Here is a 17,906-nt window from a genome sequence, read left to right as displayed (position 1 = left end):
GATCAAATCCTTCAACGTTAATCTACTAACTCTCCTGACTGCTTTGTTGGACAAAAATGTCGGATTCGGCGAATAGCGGATTATGATTGGTCAGATCGCCTGTCAATCAAACTCCCTGCGAAGGGTCAATCAAAAGAGTGAAATGACATGAAATGTTACAGGAAATGTTATAAAGTCTTAAGGGAGGAACCAATAACTGTTAGTATTGAGATCAGCTCTTCTAAATTCAGACTCTTTTGTCCTTACAAAATCAATTCATTGAGATGTAGAGCTCAATCTAAAAATCACCAATTATGACAACAGCAATTCAGTGTGTGCATCACAAAACAGGAGTTTATCCTGTTCCATGTTGTGCTTACCTTCTCTGAGAAGATCTCCCATTGATAACACACATCAAACCAAAACACTCCAACCATTAAGTAACAGGTTATTCAAAATACAACACCAGTGCATTGTCTGTTAAGAGTTAACACAAACTATTACAACAGGTGTCTCACACCAGTCCCCAATTACCCAACATTCACAAAAACAACTAAGATGAACCGCCCGCCACACACATCATATCAGTGGTTAGTCGCTTTAGAGGTTCACATGTGAGGATTACCGGTATATAAAATATAAAGGGCTAGAGTGTGAGGTTTTACCACACTCCTAACCTCAATCCCCACCATTGTATAGCCTTTCCAGACTTGACATTCTCATCCTGGGTAGATAAACAGAGAGGGGACCAATTCAATAATATAACTGGGGACAGTGTGACATGAGTTCGATGTCCCACAATCACGCAAAGGGTCTTTATTGTGACTCAGATTGCTCTTGCCCTCTGAGTAATTAAATTTGACACTTGAAAGTAGCTGACAATATGATGTCATATCCAAATTTAACAAATTCCACTGACATAATTTTAATTAAATCTGAGTAAATTGGAACTCTAATTAAAAACACTGACACCATCAAACCTCCTTGTTTTCTTTTTGTTTGGTGTATGCGTTTGTTCTTTCAGGTTTTTATTGTTCCTATATATATATAAACGAACATACTTTGCATCGTTCCTAACAATGCTATTCAACCATGACTGAATTCACAATGCAGTGATGCACAATGGCCTCTTGTATCTTATAGCTTACATGATGTATACCGTATATACCCGAATATAAGACGAGGTTTTTGTCCTAAAAAATAGGCTGAAAAATGGGGAGTCGTCTTATATTCGCGATATAGACAAAATCACGGGGGGAAAGGGAGAAAGAACAACAGAATGAATATGAAATAGTGACTGAAACGCAACCGATTAAGACAAAACCAGCTTTCCCTTCCAAGATGTTAAGATGGAGAGAGAGAGAGAGAGAGAGAGAGAGAGAGAGAGAGAGAGAGAGAGAGAGAGAGAGAGAGAGAGAGAGAGAGAGAGAGAGAGAGCACGCGTGCTGGAAGAGAGAGAATGAATTATCAGTGCAATTTTCAAATAAAATTATTTTATGTTGAAAACCAGATTTTTTCTACAAAAATCTCTTTTTGTCCCAAAAATAAGTCTGGAAAATGGGGGGGTCGTCTTATATTCAGGGTCGTCTTATATTCGGGTATATACGGTAATATTGCAAAGATTTTTTCAAATGGATTAGGATATAAAAATGACACCATGATGAAGAAACAGAAGTGGAACGAAGCAGAGCAAGTAAAGATATAAAATAAAGTTCTTCAATGGTCACCTTGGGTTCATCTGACTGATTGCCTCTCTTCCAGGCCTCAGAGAAGATGGAGCTGACCACACTCTGAGAGCGCACATGACCAGACGATGTAGTCTCCGACACGCCGCTGTCTGATTGGCTAGAGTGGTTGGACTGAGATTCTGCAGGCATGAAAGAATAAATGAATCAAAAGTTGAGTAAAAGAGGTGAATATAGAAACTTGATCATCTGTCTCATAGACAATACACAAGCCAGTTAAATATGAAGTACTGCCTCATATCTCAGGTTACCTGTGTTTCTGCTGAACTCACCTGGTAGACTGGAGGAGCTGGAACCAGACTTGATACTGGAGCTGGACAGGGAGGACCAATCATGAGCAGCCTCTGTGCGTCTCATAGCTTCCTGGTAGTTCACATACAGCTGCTTCCCATACTGCATTGCAAATCACATATATTCAGCCACAAAACTAGCATGAAACACATATTATACATACACATTACATTATACACCAAGCAGGGTAATGTCATTTTAACAAGATATTACCTTGGCAATGCGTATCCCGTTGACCCACTGATGCAGTGTTCTGACATCGTCACAGCACAGATACTTGATGTACTGTGATTTCTTCTGAATCTGAGGGTGCTGTGTGAGGAAATCAGAGACATTGAATTGTATTGTCTTTGTGGAAAGCATATTGCAATAGTTTCATATTGCCATAGCATTTATATACACATCATTTTCTATACTGTTACTGATGCCTGATGCTGTGCCATATTTTGAAGGAGATTTTGTATGCTGGTATATTGTTGTGGTATAAACCATTTTGGATAAACCCATCTCTAAATATAAGTTAAAAACAACAAATATGGTCATTTGTCAGACAGACTCTTCTTGTCTAAATAGGCAAGTCTTCACAAGAACAAAATGCAATGTGGCAAACCCTTTATGCTGAACTCAAAAATCTGGCTACATGAGACTAAGGTCAGGCAAGTTATAGTGGATAAATGTTACGTTAAAAGAAAGCCAAACACTGCCCAAAAACTGTCTATATTTATGTTTGTCTCACTTCTGATTTCCCTCTGAGGGTGTCTGCACAAACTGAAAAAAAGATGTTGTTCACTTCCGAATTGTAGATTGTAATGCAGACAGAGATCTGGCTTTTACAGATCCCAGCACTTTAAATGTATTCATGCTTTAACCATACAGACAAATGGGGATCTGGAAAGTAGCTTATGATAAAGTCTAGAGATATGCAAGGCCAAAAGCTTTTTTTTTTTTTACCACCACTGTGGTGGTGACTACCACTGTAGTCATTTAAGTAAATGCATTTTTAAGAACACACGGCTTTAAAAGATCCTATTCCTTTCCAAGAACAAAACAACATCTGATAATAGAACATTTGGGTCTTTACAGCGATGATGGTTTTTTGTTGGCGAAGCCTACATGGAGACAGAAAATGATAGTTCTGCAGTAGCAATCTATAGAATAGATTATAAACTCTTTTTTCCCCTCAGAATTGTGATATAAACTTGCAATAGCGAATTATAAAGTCTGATTCGGGAGACATAAACTCGCAATTGCGAGAAACAATATCTGAATTGTGAGATAAAAATATTTTATGTTTAAATGTTATCCATGTCAAATGTTATAGGTTTAAATATTGTTTCATGCTGTAACTCTAGGGCTAATACATTAGACCTATTGTTTAAATCTAATTCATACTTTAATAGTAGACTAATCATCGAAGGTTTCATCAGTCCAGTCGGTGGCTTGCAACCATAAACTTCTGTGTTTAGTTTCAAAGAGCGGCTTCAACCACAGTATTCTATAAAAATTAAGATGTTTTTGCAAGGGACAAGACACTTTTTTCTCTTATTCTGAGGATTTTGCCCACTTTCCTACAATTGTTACCACTGTTTTTCTGCCAACACAATGCGTGCACAACTGCAGTGACGTAACTATAACATCCACTCCAAGATGGTCTATGAGGAACGAAAACTTTCATGCTTTTTAGATCGTTTATAACTGCTTACAATAGAATATCTGATGCAATGTACAAGGATGATTGCTGTAACTCACCTTCAGGACCATGCAGTAGTCAGTTGGGGCTTTATACTTGCTGCGGTAGTCCTGACCCAAGTAAATATTAACATGATCCAGCTGCAGGAAGCAAACCAGGTCTCTAGAGGCCTACATGTGACACAGGAAAACAGGCAAAAAATGTATTAAAATAATTGCATGTTAGAACAAAGGATTTTTTGGGTAAATTAACCTGTAGTAGGGAATGCAGGTAATAGCCCTACTACTATGTATTGTCTTCATTCAAATGCTTGAATCTTATTCTATAAAATATTATAAGAATGATTAATAATTTGTTTTATAATCATTTTAAAGACATGCCACACAGTTGACCTGCTGTCTAATTCATTTCTTTGTTTATATTGTGGCAATGAAAATATTGCTTTTAAAATTGAAAAAAGAGACCTAAATTGACCTTCACTGTTGAATCCACTAGGGGGAGCACTACATTTGCAGAAAGTTACATTGAATTAGTGCATAGAAGCAGGAAAAACAGGTTGAAGTGCATGACACATGCAGTTCTGAATGTTCTTTTTTTGAAGCACTGAGATTCTGTAGTCTTTCGAAGAGTCAGACAGTCATGTGTTAAGCATCAGAGTTAAGTATGAAACAGGATGCATATGTTAAGTGATGGGCAGCAGCTGTCAAACCCAGAGTGATGACCTGAGGATGTGCAACAGCTGCTCTTTTATCATCTCTCTCTCGATCACCCTCTTCCTCCCTGTGGTTTGTGGATAATGAGCAGTCACTGGCCCATGTCTACTCTGAACTTGACCTCATTAGCTGATCTCTAAACATGGAAGAGACAGTCAATGGGCCCTTTATCTCCTGAAAAGCACAGGAATTATGAAATGTGACTGACAGCAAGAGTGTTGCTCAAACGCTCAAATCTCATTCAGGAATGTGTGTATTCAGATACGGTCCATCAAGATGTGCTTGTGTCAGGTTTGACATCAATGATGTCTGGTATCTAATCACGATTCCCTTAATGTGAATATGTTCTTGCACAGCAGCACAAAATGATGCTATTATAGTATCATGTATATACTATTATACTATTCATTCATATTTTATTTTAATGTGAGCTTGCTTTAGTAATTTTGTTAGATGCTTGTGTAATTAAAGATTTTTTATAGTATTTCTATATTCATTTATTTTAATTTCATTTAAATTTTTTGTAATTTTAGTACCGATCTTTTGATTTTAGTAGCGATTGTGTATCATCACTGCTGACGGGCTTTATAGTGTAAGTGTATCTACACATACATGTGACACATACACATACACTTAAGTGCAAGCATAAAACTAACATATGTGCACATAATCTTAATTCCACTCGCCTACTAAGAGATCTCTAACAACAGAGATTCTGGGATTATGGAGCAGATGAGCATCTTGCTCTGGGATTGAAATGTTAAACTAAAATAAAGCACATCCTCAGACAACTGATTAGTGCTGCCCAATTGACAGTAATAATGTAAGTCAGTATATTTTTTATACTCTGTAACATGAGGTTTTATTCCAAACAGCAAAAAAAGCACAACAAAAAATAATAATGATATCCCCTCTTATTTCGGCAGATTTCGCAAATGTGCAGATGCTTTTTTGCACTGATAATTTGTGAGGGATCACCGAAATATGCATTTTAAAGGGGTCATGTCAAAGAGCAACTAGGGATACCATCTAGGAGTTCTTCAAATCAACACATGGAGGACGTTAAATGCCAGTTTTCCAGTTTATTCTCCCAAGCCAGGAAAGTGCAAGGTGCTCACAGGTGCCAAAACATGAAACATCAAAAAGGGAAAAATAAATAAATAAAAAGACTTCAATGTACCAAAACAATCACCTTGGATCAGGTATCACAATTCAATCAGAGTACTCAGCAGATACTGCACTCACTACCACCAGTCTTAGACCTCCTGACCACTTCCTCAGGTGAGCATTTATACACATGGGTACAACCATTTCTCAATCATAAAATGGGGATGTATTAAATACCATAAACATGTATTAAAGATCAAATAACCCAATTTCCTTCAACACACAAATTTAAATAACACAGCACAAACTTCAGTTCAACAATAATTATAAATATAATTATATCAATAAACAATAATTATACATAAATAACTCCAGAACACTTCCACCCCTTACACACCATACTTGGTATCTCCCACTCCCATGATGCAACACAGCACAGGTACTAAAAGCACAACAGAAGTCCATTCCGGTCTTTTACTAACATCAAGATGGCCGCCACCATGCATGCGTGCTCAGGTGGCCAGTCTGAGACACAACAGTCTTGTTGTAGGTGCATGTTTGTGTGGGTGTGGGTGTAATCCATCTCTCCCTTCGCTGGTACATCAAGGTAAATAAAGTGTCTTTTAAAAACCCAAGTATGTGTGCATGTGTTTTTAGCAAGGGTTAACAAGGAGAACAGAGGGCAGCTCTGTGACACTTCTTCCCCCTTCTGCAGACGACCACTGTCGTCCCGAGTGTCAAATCTCCACCCCTCCAAGAACTGGGGTTGAAAAGTCAGTTTTAGTATTTACCTCCTCTGGGATACGGGACAAAAAGTCAGCCACCTTGTTCCTGGCTCCCGGGCAGTATTTCACGGTGAACTGGTAGGGCTGGAGAGAAAGAGACCATCTCGTAATCCGGGCATTAGAGTCTTTCATGCGTTCCAACCATTGCAGAGCTCGATGGTCGGTTTCTAACACAAAGGGTCTCCCCAGTAGGTAGTACCGAAGTGAATCCGTGGCCCATTTAATGGCCAAGCATTCCTGCTCCACTGTTGAATAACGTGTTTCTCGAGGGAAGAGTTTACGACTCAAGAAGACCACCGGTCTGCGATCTCCGTCCACTTCCTGCAGTAACACCGCCCCCAGTCCAACTCCAGAGGCATCCGTCTGCAGGATGAACGGTTTCTGGAAATCTGGGCTAAGCAGAACCGACTCTCCACATACTGCCTCTCGTAAGTCCTGGAAAGCTCGCTCACCCTGCTCCGTCCAGACCACCTTGTTGGGAGCTGTGGCTCTAGTGAGATCTGTAAGCACAGAAGCCCTGGCAGAAAAGTTAGGTATAAACCTGGGATACCATCCCACCAAGCCCAGGAAAGATCTCACCTGTTTCTTAGTTGTGGGGGGTTGGTAACTTCGGATGGCCTCTATCTTCTCCTGCTGTGGGCGAATGACTCCTCCTCCAATCAAAAATCCCAAGTAGCTGATCTCTCTTTTGGCTATTGTACCCTTCTTTGGGTTGATGGTAAGACCGGCTGCCTTAATTCTCCCCAGGACTTGCCGCAGATGTTGACAGTGTTCTTCCCAGGTCTCACTAAAGATGACCACATCGTCCAGATATGCTGCAGCAAACTCCCTGGTGCCTTGCAGGATCTGGTCCATTAAACGTTGGAAAGTCGCTGGCGCCCCCTGCAGGCCGAATGGCATAACCTTGAACTGGAATAGCCCAAATGGGGTTTTAAAAGCAGTCAGTTCCTTGGCTCTGGCAGTTAAAGGGACCTGCCAGTACCCCTTGCATAAGTCCACCGTTGATAGGTATTTGGCTCTGCCCAGTCTTTCCACCAACTCATCAATTCTTGGCATCGGATAAGGATCTACCTTAGACAGACTGTTAAGTTGTCTGAAGTCAATGCAAAATCTAAGGGTGCCATCCTTTTTGGGGACTAGAACAATGGGGCTACACCACTCACTAAGGGATGATTCAATCACACCCATGGAGAGCATAATGTCTAGTTCATCCTTAAGCACTGTCACCAGGCGTTCAGGGATCCGGTAACTCTTCTGGCGGGCTGGAGTTGCCTCCCTAAGGATGACATCATGTAGCACCAGGTTAGTACACCCAGGTTTCTCCTGAAACAGCCTGGGATCCAACAGCTGCTTTACCTGGTCTCTTTGAGGTTGCTCTAGATGGGATATATCTACAGATTGTTGAGTGCAGCTGGTTGGGAAGTACTGCTCTGTTGGTTCCTCTTCCTCCCCGACCACACGAACAAAAAGTTGTGCAGCTCCGGTCTCCTTCCTGGGGTGGAACTCTTTCAACAAATTAATATGAAAGTTTTGCTTTTTCTTCCCCCGCTCTGGCATTGAGATCTCGTAGGTGACTCGACCAGTTTTCCGCACAACCTCATAGGGTCCATGCCACTTAGCTAGCAACTTATTCTCATTGGTGGGTAGCAGCAACAGCACATTTTGGCCAGCCTCAAACGATCTCTCCCTTGCCCTCTTATCATACCAAACTTTCTGAGTTTGCTGGGATTTTCTCATGTTCTCCTGGGCCAATGATGTCATCTCTTCCAGACGCTCTCTCATTTGGACCACGTATTGGACCACACTGCACATACCATCCTTGGGTCCCTCCCACTGCTCTTTAAGCAGGTCCAAAGGACCTCTCACCTGCCGGCCATATAACAGTTCAAATGGGGAGAAACCTGTGGAAGCTTGCGGTACCTCTCTGTAAGCAAACAACAGATAAGGTAACCATTGGTCCCAGTCGGACCCTGACTTGGAAACAAACTTGCGCAGCATGCTTTTGAGGGTTTGGTTGAAGCGTTCAACCAACCCGTCAGTCTGGGGGTGGTAAGGTGTGGTCTTAATGGCCCTAATTCCCAACAGTTGGTACACCTGTTTTAACAGCAAGGACATAAAATTAGTACCCTGATCTGTTAAGATTTCATGAGGAATCCCCACTCTGGAAAACAGCTGTACAAGACAGTTCGCTACCTGTCTAGCTTTGATGTTTCTAAGGGGGAAGGCTTCTGGGTACTTGGTGGCATAATCACAGAGTACTAAAATGTACCGATTCCCATTCTTACTTCTTTCCAGGGGCCCCACTATATCCATCCCCAGTCGACTAAATGGTGTGTCAATGACTGGCAATGGTAACAAATGTGCAGGTGCAACCCTCCTTCCAGATGTCATCTGACATTCTGTACAGGTACGAATGAACTCCGTTACATCCGTATATATCTTTGGCCAACTGAACCGGCTTGCAACCCTTGCTAACGTCTTATGCTTGCCTAAGTGTCCTGACCACGGAACAGCGTGCCCCAGAGTCATAACTGTATGGCGCATCGATTCCGGAACAACCAATGCTTCAACCTCTCCTTTCACCTGATAGAGTATACCTTTTTTCACTATGTACTTTTCCTCCATCAAGCAAGATCCAACAGCCTTTCTAACACCATCTACTTCAGACACCTTCTGAAACCAGTCCTGCAACGTAGGATCACTTCTCTGCATTTCAGCTATGTCCTCAGGGATTGTTACATTAAGAGGGCCTTCTGGCACAGGCAGCTCCACAACCTGCCCTTTCACACTACCCTCAAACTTAGATGTACGCCTTTCTTTTTTAGATTTGCGTCTTTTCTCACCGGTCACCTCAAAGTCAACATCAGCAAAAGGCAACTCATTAAAGTCGGCTGTAGCACTCTGGGCTCGGGTTACGGCATAACAGGGCTGAACTTGGGGGACCAAATCACAGAGAATGGGAAGATCTTGCCCTAGGACTACTTCATGAGGTAACTGGGACGCAACGGCCACCCGCAACAAAAAAGTCTGCCCCTGCACTGTTAAGTAAATCTCTGCCGTCGGATACTCCCTAACTTCTCCATGCACACAGCAAACTTTAATGGAATTCTGGGAAATATATTCATCTTCAGGAACCAAGCTATCATGTACTAGAGTCTGAGTGCTACCCGTATCCACTAAAGCCTTAGCAGACTGACCATTCACAAGTACCGGAGTCAATATGTCTGTGGGGCGTGTCTGCACTGACTCATGAGATGACGTATGTGGCAGGTAGGGGCGAGGAACATAACAGAAAGCCGAATGCTTAACCTTCCTGGATGGACAACAGGGCTTAGTGTGTCCTATCTCCCCACAATAGTAGCACCTAACTTCCTGCTGGTTAGTTCTATCCCCTTGCTTGCCAACAACACTCACTTTACCTTGGGCATGACCACCCTCACCCCCAGACTTACTTGGCCATCTTTGACTCCGACCTCCAAAGTGGCGCTGGGCATCCCGGCGTGCGGCCAGATACGTCTCTGCAAGCTTTGCTGCTTCTTCTGCCGTGGCTGGATCATGCTCCTTAATCCACACTGCCATATCAGGGCTTATCATGCGCATAAATTGCTCCAAGATAATAAGTTCTGACAACTGCTGAATAGTACAGGTCTCTGGCTTCACCCATTTCGAGAAGAGATCTTTCAAGCGCACATAAAGCTCACGGGGGTTCTCGTCTGGCAGAATCTCTGAGGAGCGAAACCTTTGCCGGTAGATCTCTGCATTAATCTCATATTTTATAAGTATGGCCTCCTTGACTTTATCATAATCCTCAGCATCATTCCCATCCATGGCTACATAGGCACCACGTGCCTTTCCCGTTAACAGGGGAACCAGTCTTATTGCCCAATTGGCTTTAGGCCATCTGCACGCAGTGGCCATCCTTTCAAAGGTGGTTAAGAACTGCTCAATGTCATCATCTCTTGTCAAGGGATGTAATCTTGGCTCAATACTTCCTGATGATGTACCTTCTCCTGTTGGCACTGGGCTTGTAGACGTGTGCTGACTTCCCCTTTGGTCCCCTCCAGCCTGGATCTCTAAAACCTGGTGCTGAATTTGCTGGAATTGGTGCTGCATATTTCGCCAACGCTGGTCTTGCTTCACCATTACTTGCTCCATTCGATCATCACGGGCGGCCTGGGACTGCAGGAGAACTTTAACCAGGCCAGCCAGTTCTGACACCGTTCCCTCTGTTGGGCCCGCTGCAGGAGTAGTTATTGCCTCATCCCTACCGGCAGCAGCTGTTGCTAGTGGTAACTCCGTGGAACTGGGCAGCTCCAGATTTAATCCCAACTGTTCATCTGAACCCACACCTCGGTCTTGTCTGGTCTTGGGTGGCATAACGATCCCACTTCTGACACCACTTGTCAAAGAGCAACTAGGGATACCATCTAGGAGTTCTTCAAATCAACACATGGAGGACGTTAAATGCCAGTTTTCCAGTTTATTCTCCCAAGCCAGGAAAGTGCAAGGTGCTCACAGGTGCCAAAACATGAAACATCAAAAAGGGAAAAATAAATAAATAAAAAGACTTCAATGTACCAAAACAATCACCTTGGATCAGGTATCACAATTCAATCAGAGTACTCAGCAGATACTGCACTCACTACCACCAGTCTTAGACCTCCTGACCACTTCCTCAGGTGAGCATTTATACACATGGGTACAACCATTTCTCAATCATAAAATGGGGATGTATTAAATACCATAAACATGTATTAAAGATCAAATAACCCAATTTCCTTCAACACACAAATTTAAATAACACAGCACAAACTTCAGTTCAACAATAATTATAAATATAATTATATCAATAAACAATAATTATACATAAATAACTCCAGAACACTTCCACCCCTTACACACCATACTTGGTATCTCCCACTCCCATGATGCAACACAGCACAGGTACTAAAAGCACAACAGAAGTCCATTCCGGTCTTTTACTAACATCAAGATGGCCGCCACCATGCATGCGTGCTCAGGTGGCCAGTCTGAGACACAACAGTCTTGTTGTAGGTGCATGTTTGTGTGGGTGTGGGTGTAATCCATCTCTCCCTTCGCTGGTACATCAAGGTAAATAAAGTGTCTTTTAAAAACCCAAGTATGTGTGCATGTGTTTTTAGCAAGGGTTAACAAGGAGAACAGAGGGCAGCTCTGTGACAGGTCATGAACAGCATTTATTCATATTATTATTTTATGTTTCCTGAGGTATATTCGTATGATTTGTACAACAAAAATGGTCATAATAAATAAACAACAGGCCATTTTCTACCCTGATTTTAGCCCTCTGATTTGAGCGCTCTGTTTGAAGGGCCGTGTCTGCTGTGAGACTTCAGTGTGAACGCCCACTGCTGTGATTGGCTGACATCTTTGCACATGAAATAGCTAAGTATTACATGTGGAACTCCCTATAAAACTTTTACTACATTTTTACTTTTACAGCTGTCGAGATTAACTCGCTGTGAAAACTGTTGATTCTAGCATTGTATTAAGATCTACTCCCATCTAATGAAAGGTTGCAGAGATGAGCTTTGTAGCTGGTAACAGACGTCTGTTGAGCGCATGAATGCAGTGATCTCATCATTGCGACTCAATATCTTAAATCTCACAAATGCTTTTATCATAACTAACAGTGCAAACACAATGCAAATAAGAGATCCATTGTGCAGTGTAGAAAGCTCCATTGATTATAACAGGGGTTTTGGCGAGGAAGTTTTGAGTTCTGAAACTTGCAGGATGCTTTAATAGTACAATGACCTCTTAAATGTAAAAAAATATATAATAATTTCTCAATTCATGCCCCTTTAATACCAGGTGGAAGCAGGGTCATAGTATAAGAGTGGTTGTGCGTCAGTCAGCAAGTTTGTGAGGATTTATCAGTTATTAAGTGTGTGAAAGTGAAAAGATAATGAATTTCAAAGCAGAAAAAGAGACCGACTCACAACTCACCTTGGCTTTACCCTTTGGCACGTAATATAACCCAGAGGCTCGTAACAGGAAGTACCGCTTCTTCCAGGATTTCTTGCCGTCATCTTTGAGCCAGAGCACCCCTTCCATCTCAGGAACACTGATGGAGCTTCCACAAAAACACTCCTGCTCAAAAACACACGCACACACACACCTTTATCAGCGAGTAAAACATGTCTGACATGACCTAAATAAGTCATGCTGTTTAAAGCACAAGAGAGAATGTGTATAAGTAGGTTCACAGTCTGCCTCACCTCCAACAGAGCCTCTTTATTTCTGTCTGCCATTTCACACGTCTCCTTACGCCCCAGCAAATAGTTCTGAGGAAACAGATGATTCAGGGAGATGTTCATAAAGTTGCTAAGAAAATCGTAAGAAATTGGCTAAGAAATCTGTCTATCACTGTCTGATTTACAGGTATTGCATACTAGAGAATTAGCCAAAACAAATCTTTAGATATTTGAATGTGTTATTTTAAAGGGCATTCAACAAAGTGCAACATAAGTAACAAAGCGGTTAAACACGTGGATTGACATCTTGTATTCAGGGTCGCAGCCAGAGACTGGGCAGTAGACACACTTTAACCAGCTTCTCTTGAGATCAATTATTCATTACAGTTCAGCATTTACATGACACTGACCTACATCAGCCACATATGCCGATAAAACAACTGATCCATAGAGCACCGATGCACTAACCTCTATATTACTAATACACTCTTTGGTGACAGAACTGCACAAATCAATTTCAAGAATCATTTAAACATCACACTACTTCATTGCATGGGCAATTCATTCAAAAATGAAAATGCTGTAATTCTGAAAATTAAGGCATTATTTTTGAAAATGTTGACTTTCACTGAAGCCTTCATGCATCATTAAACACAACACCAGTGAATAACTAACTTACACTATGATTTAAAAGTTTGAGGTTAGTAAGATTTTTTTTTAAAGAAATTAAAACTTTTATTCAGCAAGGATGCATTAAATTCAAAAGTGACAGTAGACATTTATAATGTTACAAAAGACTTCTATTTCAAATAAATTATTTTCGTTTGAACTTTCTATTCATCAAAAAATGCATAATAGTTTTCCACAAACAATATATTAAGCAGCAACATTTTTGATGTTTTGAACATTGATAATCATGGGAAATGTATTTTGCACAAAATCAGCACATTATAATGATTTTTGAAGGATCATGTGACACTGAAAGACTGGAGTAATGATGCTGAAAATTCAGCTTTACCATCACAGGAATAAAATACATTTTAAAATATATATTTATTCTAAATTGTAATATTATTTCACCATTTCACAGTTTATACTGTATTTTTGATCAAATAAATGCAGCCATAAGAGACTATTTCCAAAAACTTAAAAAACAATCTTAAAGGCAGCAAACTTTTGAACAGTAGTATATAATACTATATACTTCACAAGACTTAAAATGTACTGCACAAGGACCGTTTTCTGCTGCTTTTTGGAGCTAAACAGATATGGTCACTATTGACAGACGGAGTATTACCTGAGGGTTCTTGAAAAGGGCGTATTTCTCAATGCGTTCGATGAACATCAGTCTGTTGGTGCTGTCCCTGGTCCAGTTTAGCAAGTTCTCCACCAGGTTCTCATGATCCTCGAATATTCTCTCTGGAAAAACAAAGTGTGAACATTATAAAGATGAAGAGACGGTATAATAAAAAAAAATATGTGACTTGCTGTTCAATAAATCAACGAGATCAACTAAGGAAGAGATCAACTACAAGAGAGGTCAGTAAGGAAAAGTGACATTTATCTAAATTATTATAAGCCTTGCTGGCACTGTCCTGCTCTCTTTGCTCTCTGTATCGAGATAAAGACCCCTGAAGACATTTAGGACAAGAACTATGATGCAAATTGCATGCACTAGACAAATTTGAAATAGGTCAAAAAAAAAAAAAAAACATAAATCAAATCCATACATTAACAACAATTTCTACATGGGTACTGCAAGTTCCATGAAATCAAACTTATTATTTAAACAAAACTTCATAATATATGATAATTTTTTATATATAGGCCGTTATGCTGAGCCTAAGTTTGCTTTGTACATTGAAAAGTATCCTGTCAGAGTTTAGAAACATCTGCCAGAATCAGTATCTAAAGGCAAACCCTTAACAAAAGATTAACAGTTTATTAAAGATGATAAAAAATAAAGAGAGTGAAATCACTAATCTGACAGATTATAGGTCTGTCCATTAGGAAATTAAAGCTACTTGAGGAATTAATGATACCGTATTCTCCTCCTGATCCCAATAGCTGGATTAAGCCAGATTTCATCACACCTCAATGCTAAATGAGTGACCTTTAACCTCAACATGCGCAGCCCACAAAAACAATGAGCCAATAAATATACCTGCTAAGACAGCATGACAAAAATGATTCAAGAACAATATCAAAATTAAATACATGTTTAATGTATGAAAATACATTTATTTATCTATTTCCTTATGAATATGAGTGTGCAGATGCACTCAATCACGAAATACCTCTAGAAAAGACCTCCAATGCTCTTTCTATTACAGGGATTTTAGCATTGACCATCTGGTGGATATTCTACACACGACCACTGTATATCCTTGCCTTCCTCTCTCTGCCTTTTCTCCTTCCACTGAAAGAGCAGAGAGTGGAAAAACAGAAGCCCTGGAGATGTAGGCTACGGCCACACGCATGATCGCTCAGGACCTACATAGAGAGAAGCCCAGCGCAAGAGGCCCGTGACTCACACACACATGTTCCGGGTTCAACACAACTCTAACAACAACATACCACAGGAAATACTGTACATTTGATTTGTCACTCAGAAAAAAGCTACAAAAAAAAAACTGTTTACAGTAATGCCTTTACAATGGAAGTGTATGGGGCAGCGCATTGCACCAGTGTGACAGTTCATACAAATATGCATGGTTTGAAAGTATAATATCAAGACTCAAACATTACCTGTGTTAACATGCAAAGTAACGTTACCATTTAAAAGTTTGGGGTCAGTAAGATTTATTTTTTAAATAATTAAAAATACTCAAAAAAATACTTCAGCAAGGATGCATTAACAAAAGTGACAGTAAGGATATTTATAATGTTATAAAAGATTTCTATTTCAAATAAATTAAGTTCTTTTGAACTTCCTATTCATGAAAGAATTGTGAGGGAAAAAAACGTATCAGTTTCCACAAAAAAATATTAGGTAGCACAGCTGTTTTTAACATTGATAATAATAAGAAATCATGGTAACACTTTAGTTAGAGGACCAATTCTCACTATTAACTTTTTGGCATGCATGATATTACTAGCATATTGGCTGTTTAAGTCAAGTCAAGTCACCTATATTTATATAGCGCTTTTAAAAAAGCGTTTCAAAGCAGCTTTTCAGTGTTAACAAGAAAATAATGCAACAAAGTTTGTTTCGGCTGTACAGCAGCTCTAGAAGAAAATAGTCCAGCTTAAGTAGTTCAGTGATGGTTCATTTCTGTTGTAAAAAAAAGTTATTAATTTAGTTAACTTATATACCGGTATATACAGGTGAAACTCGAAAAATTTGAATATCGAGCAAAAGCTAATTTATTTCAGTTATTCAACTTAAAAGGTGAAACTAATATATTATATAGACTCTAAACATGCAAAGTGAGATATTTCAATATGTGCATAATTACATGCAACTAACCCTAAACCCCTAACTCTATAGTCAGTACATGTTGTTAATTAATATTACTCAGTACTTACCGTATATATTTAATTACACACTATATAATATATATATTTAATATATATATTAATATATTTTACAATATTACATTCTTTACTGTGTTTATGATAGAAAAGCAGCCTTGGTAAACATACTGTAAGAAACTTCTCTTAAAAACATGAACAAATCTTACAGACGCCAAACCTTTGAACAGTAGCGCACAGTAGCATTTTAGAGTATGAATTGTGATCAGGTTTTCATTCAATATTTTAAAACTTTTCATAAAATCAGTAAAAACATAAAATTCCTTGTGCCTTCCATAACTGTCCTGACCGTCTTCAATTCTACTGCCTCAGATAACAACTTCTAGTTTTACTATTATGAAATTAGTGGAACTAGTTCTAGTAATATTTACCTAGACTAGTGCTACCCCTTCCACAGACCGCACATGATTGTATGGGATAATCCTATTGGGATTTCAGACATAGATTTTGCTAATCTATACTCTCTGCTAATCTGCACCGATCAAATAAATCAAATAGGACTGTTGTTGTGTTTTTGAAGACCAGCGAAAAATGAAAAAGATTTTGTTTGCAGCTGAATTATCATCCAGCTGTCGTTGTGCTCGATCTGGGGCAAGCCTGACCACATGACTTTAATCCCTTTTTTCATTTGTCTTTATTGATTCAATCTCTCTTTGGATGATACTTCAGACTAGTCAGTAAAGGAATGGTCTACCACCACACAACACACCGCATGTGCACTACCTGCCAGACCACGTTTTCGATGAGGCACAGGTTTTTATCGGTCTTCCTTGTTTACAAGGGTATTAAATATATACATAAAAGATACAGGGTCTTAAAATGATATTTATCGGTTTTTATTTTTGTTTAGCAATTAGCATCAAGTTATCAAGATATCCAGACGCACAATTGTATATTCTGCTTAGTTTGAAGAGTTGTGTTAGTTAGCTTTTGAACGGAAACAAAATACCCAACCATTCAAAAGTCTGGGGTTGGTAAGACTGTTTTGCTTAAGTAATATTGTAAAATATTATTACATTTTAAAATAACTGTTTTCTATTTTAATATATTTTAAAGTGTAATTTATTGATGGCAAAAGCTGATTTCAGCATCATCTCTCCAGTCTTCAGTGTCACATGATCCTTCAGAAATCATTCTAATATGATGATTTGATCCTCCTGAAACATTTCTTATTGTTATCAATGTTGAAAACAGTTGTGCTGCTTAATTTTGATACATTTAAAACTGATACATTTAAATAAACAAAACAAAAACAGCATTGAGATAGATATATCTTCTGTAACACTACAAATGTCCTTATTGTCAATTTAATGCATCTATGCAAAATAAAATGATTAATTTCTTTATTATTTTTCTTTAAAGATCTTACTGACCACAAACTTTTGAATTGGTAGATCTACACATTTTCCACAAATGTCTTCGGTCTAGCATATAAAACCTTGTGGAGAGATTATTGTGCCACTGTTTAAAAGAAAGACCAGTTTGCTCCATGTTGGTATGTTACTGTGGAACTAATTCCAAATGTACTTTAAACATGTATAAAACAATATAAAAAATTTAAATAAAAACCATGGTTGGTCCATTTTTCATGTCAATTGGCATTCTTAGCCAGAACAAGTCACAAAGAGGACCAGACAGGGGTCTTACCCGTCTGTAGTTCAGTGATGATTTCCACCAGAGACCAGTCCAGGCTATACCCGCAGTGAGATTTGTCCAGCAGGTTGTCCAGCACCTGACGCACAGTCTGTCTCTCATCCACCATCATAGTTTTTGAGCTTTCATCTGATAGGTGTACTCGGATTACCAACTGAGGGGAGAGACAGGAC

General features: G+C 39.5%; 1 protein-coding gene across 4 annotated transcripts in view; it reads right to left on the bottom strand.

Annotated features, from left to right (window-relative positions):
- Positions 1-17,906, bottom strand: part of raph1a (Ras association (RalGDS/AF-6) and pleckstrin homology domains 1a) — a 79,561-nt gene that overhangs the window by 8,767 nt on the left and 52,888 nt on the right. For 2 of the 4 annotated variants that reach the window (XM_079617535.1, XM_079617534.1), the window contains 8 exons: positions 17,728-17,887; positions 13,844-13,965; positions 12,571-12,636; positions 12,299-12,442; positions 3,765-3,875; positions 2,229-2,327; positions 1,997-2,117; positions 1,707-1,846 (listed from right to left, as the gene is read on the bottom strand). In XM_079617535.1, the coding sequence (XP_079473661.1) occupies positions 1,707-1,846; positions 1,997-2,117; positions 2,229-2,327; positions 3,765-3,875; positions 12,299-12,442; positions 12,571-12,636; positions 13,844-13,965; positions 17,728-17,887 (963 nt within the window). Of the gene's footprint in view, positions 1-604; positions 704-1,706; positions 1,847-1,996; positions 2,118-2,228; positions 2,328-3,764; positions 3,876-12,298; positions 12,443-12,570; positions 12,637-13,843; positions 13,966-17,727; positions 17,888-17,906 lie in introns of all 4 variants that reach the window. The other 2 variants (XM_079617537.1, XM_079617536.1) reach the window with 2 other exon arrangements.

The sequence above is a fragment of the Phoxinus phoxinus genome, assembly GCF_949152265.1.
Source record: "Phoxinus phoxinus genome assembly, chromosome: 7".
Classification (NCBI taxonomy): Eukaryota; Metazoa; Chordata; class Actinopteri; order Cypriniformes; family Leuciscidae; genus Phoxinus; species Phoxinus phoxinus.
This window is presented reverse-complemented; position numbering and strand designations above follow the sequence as displayed.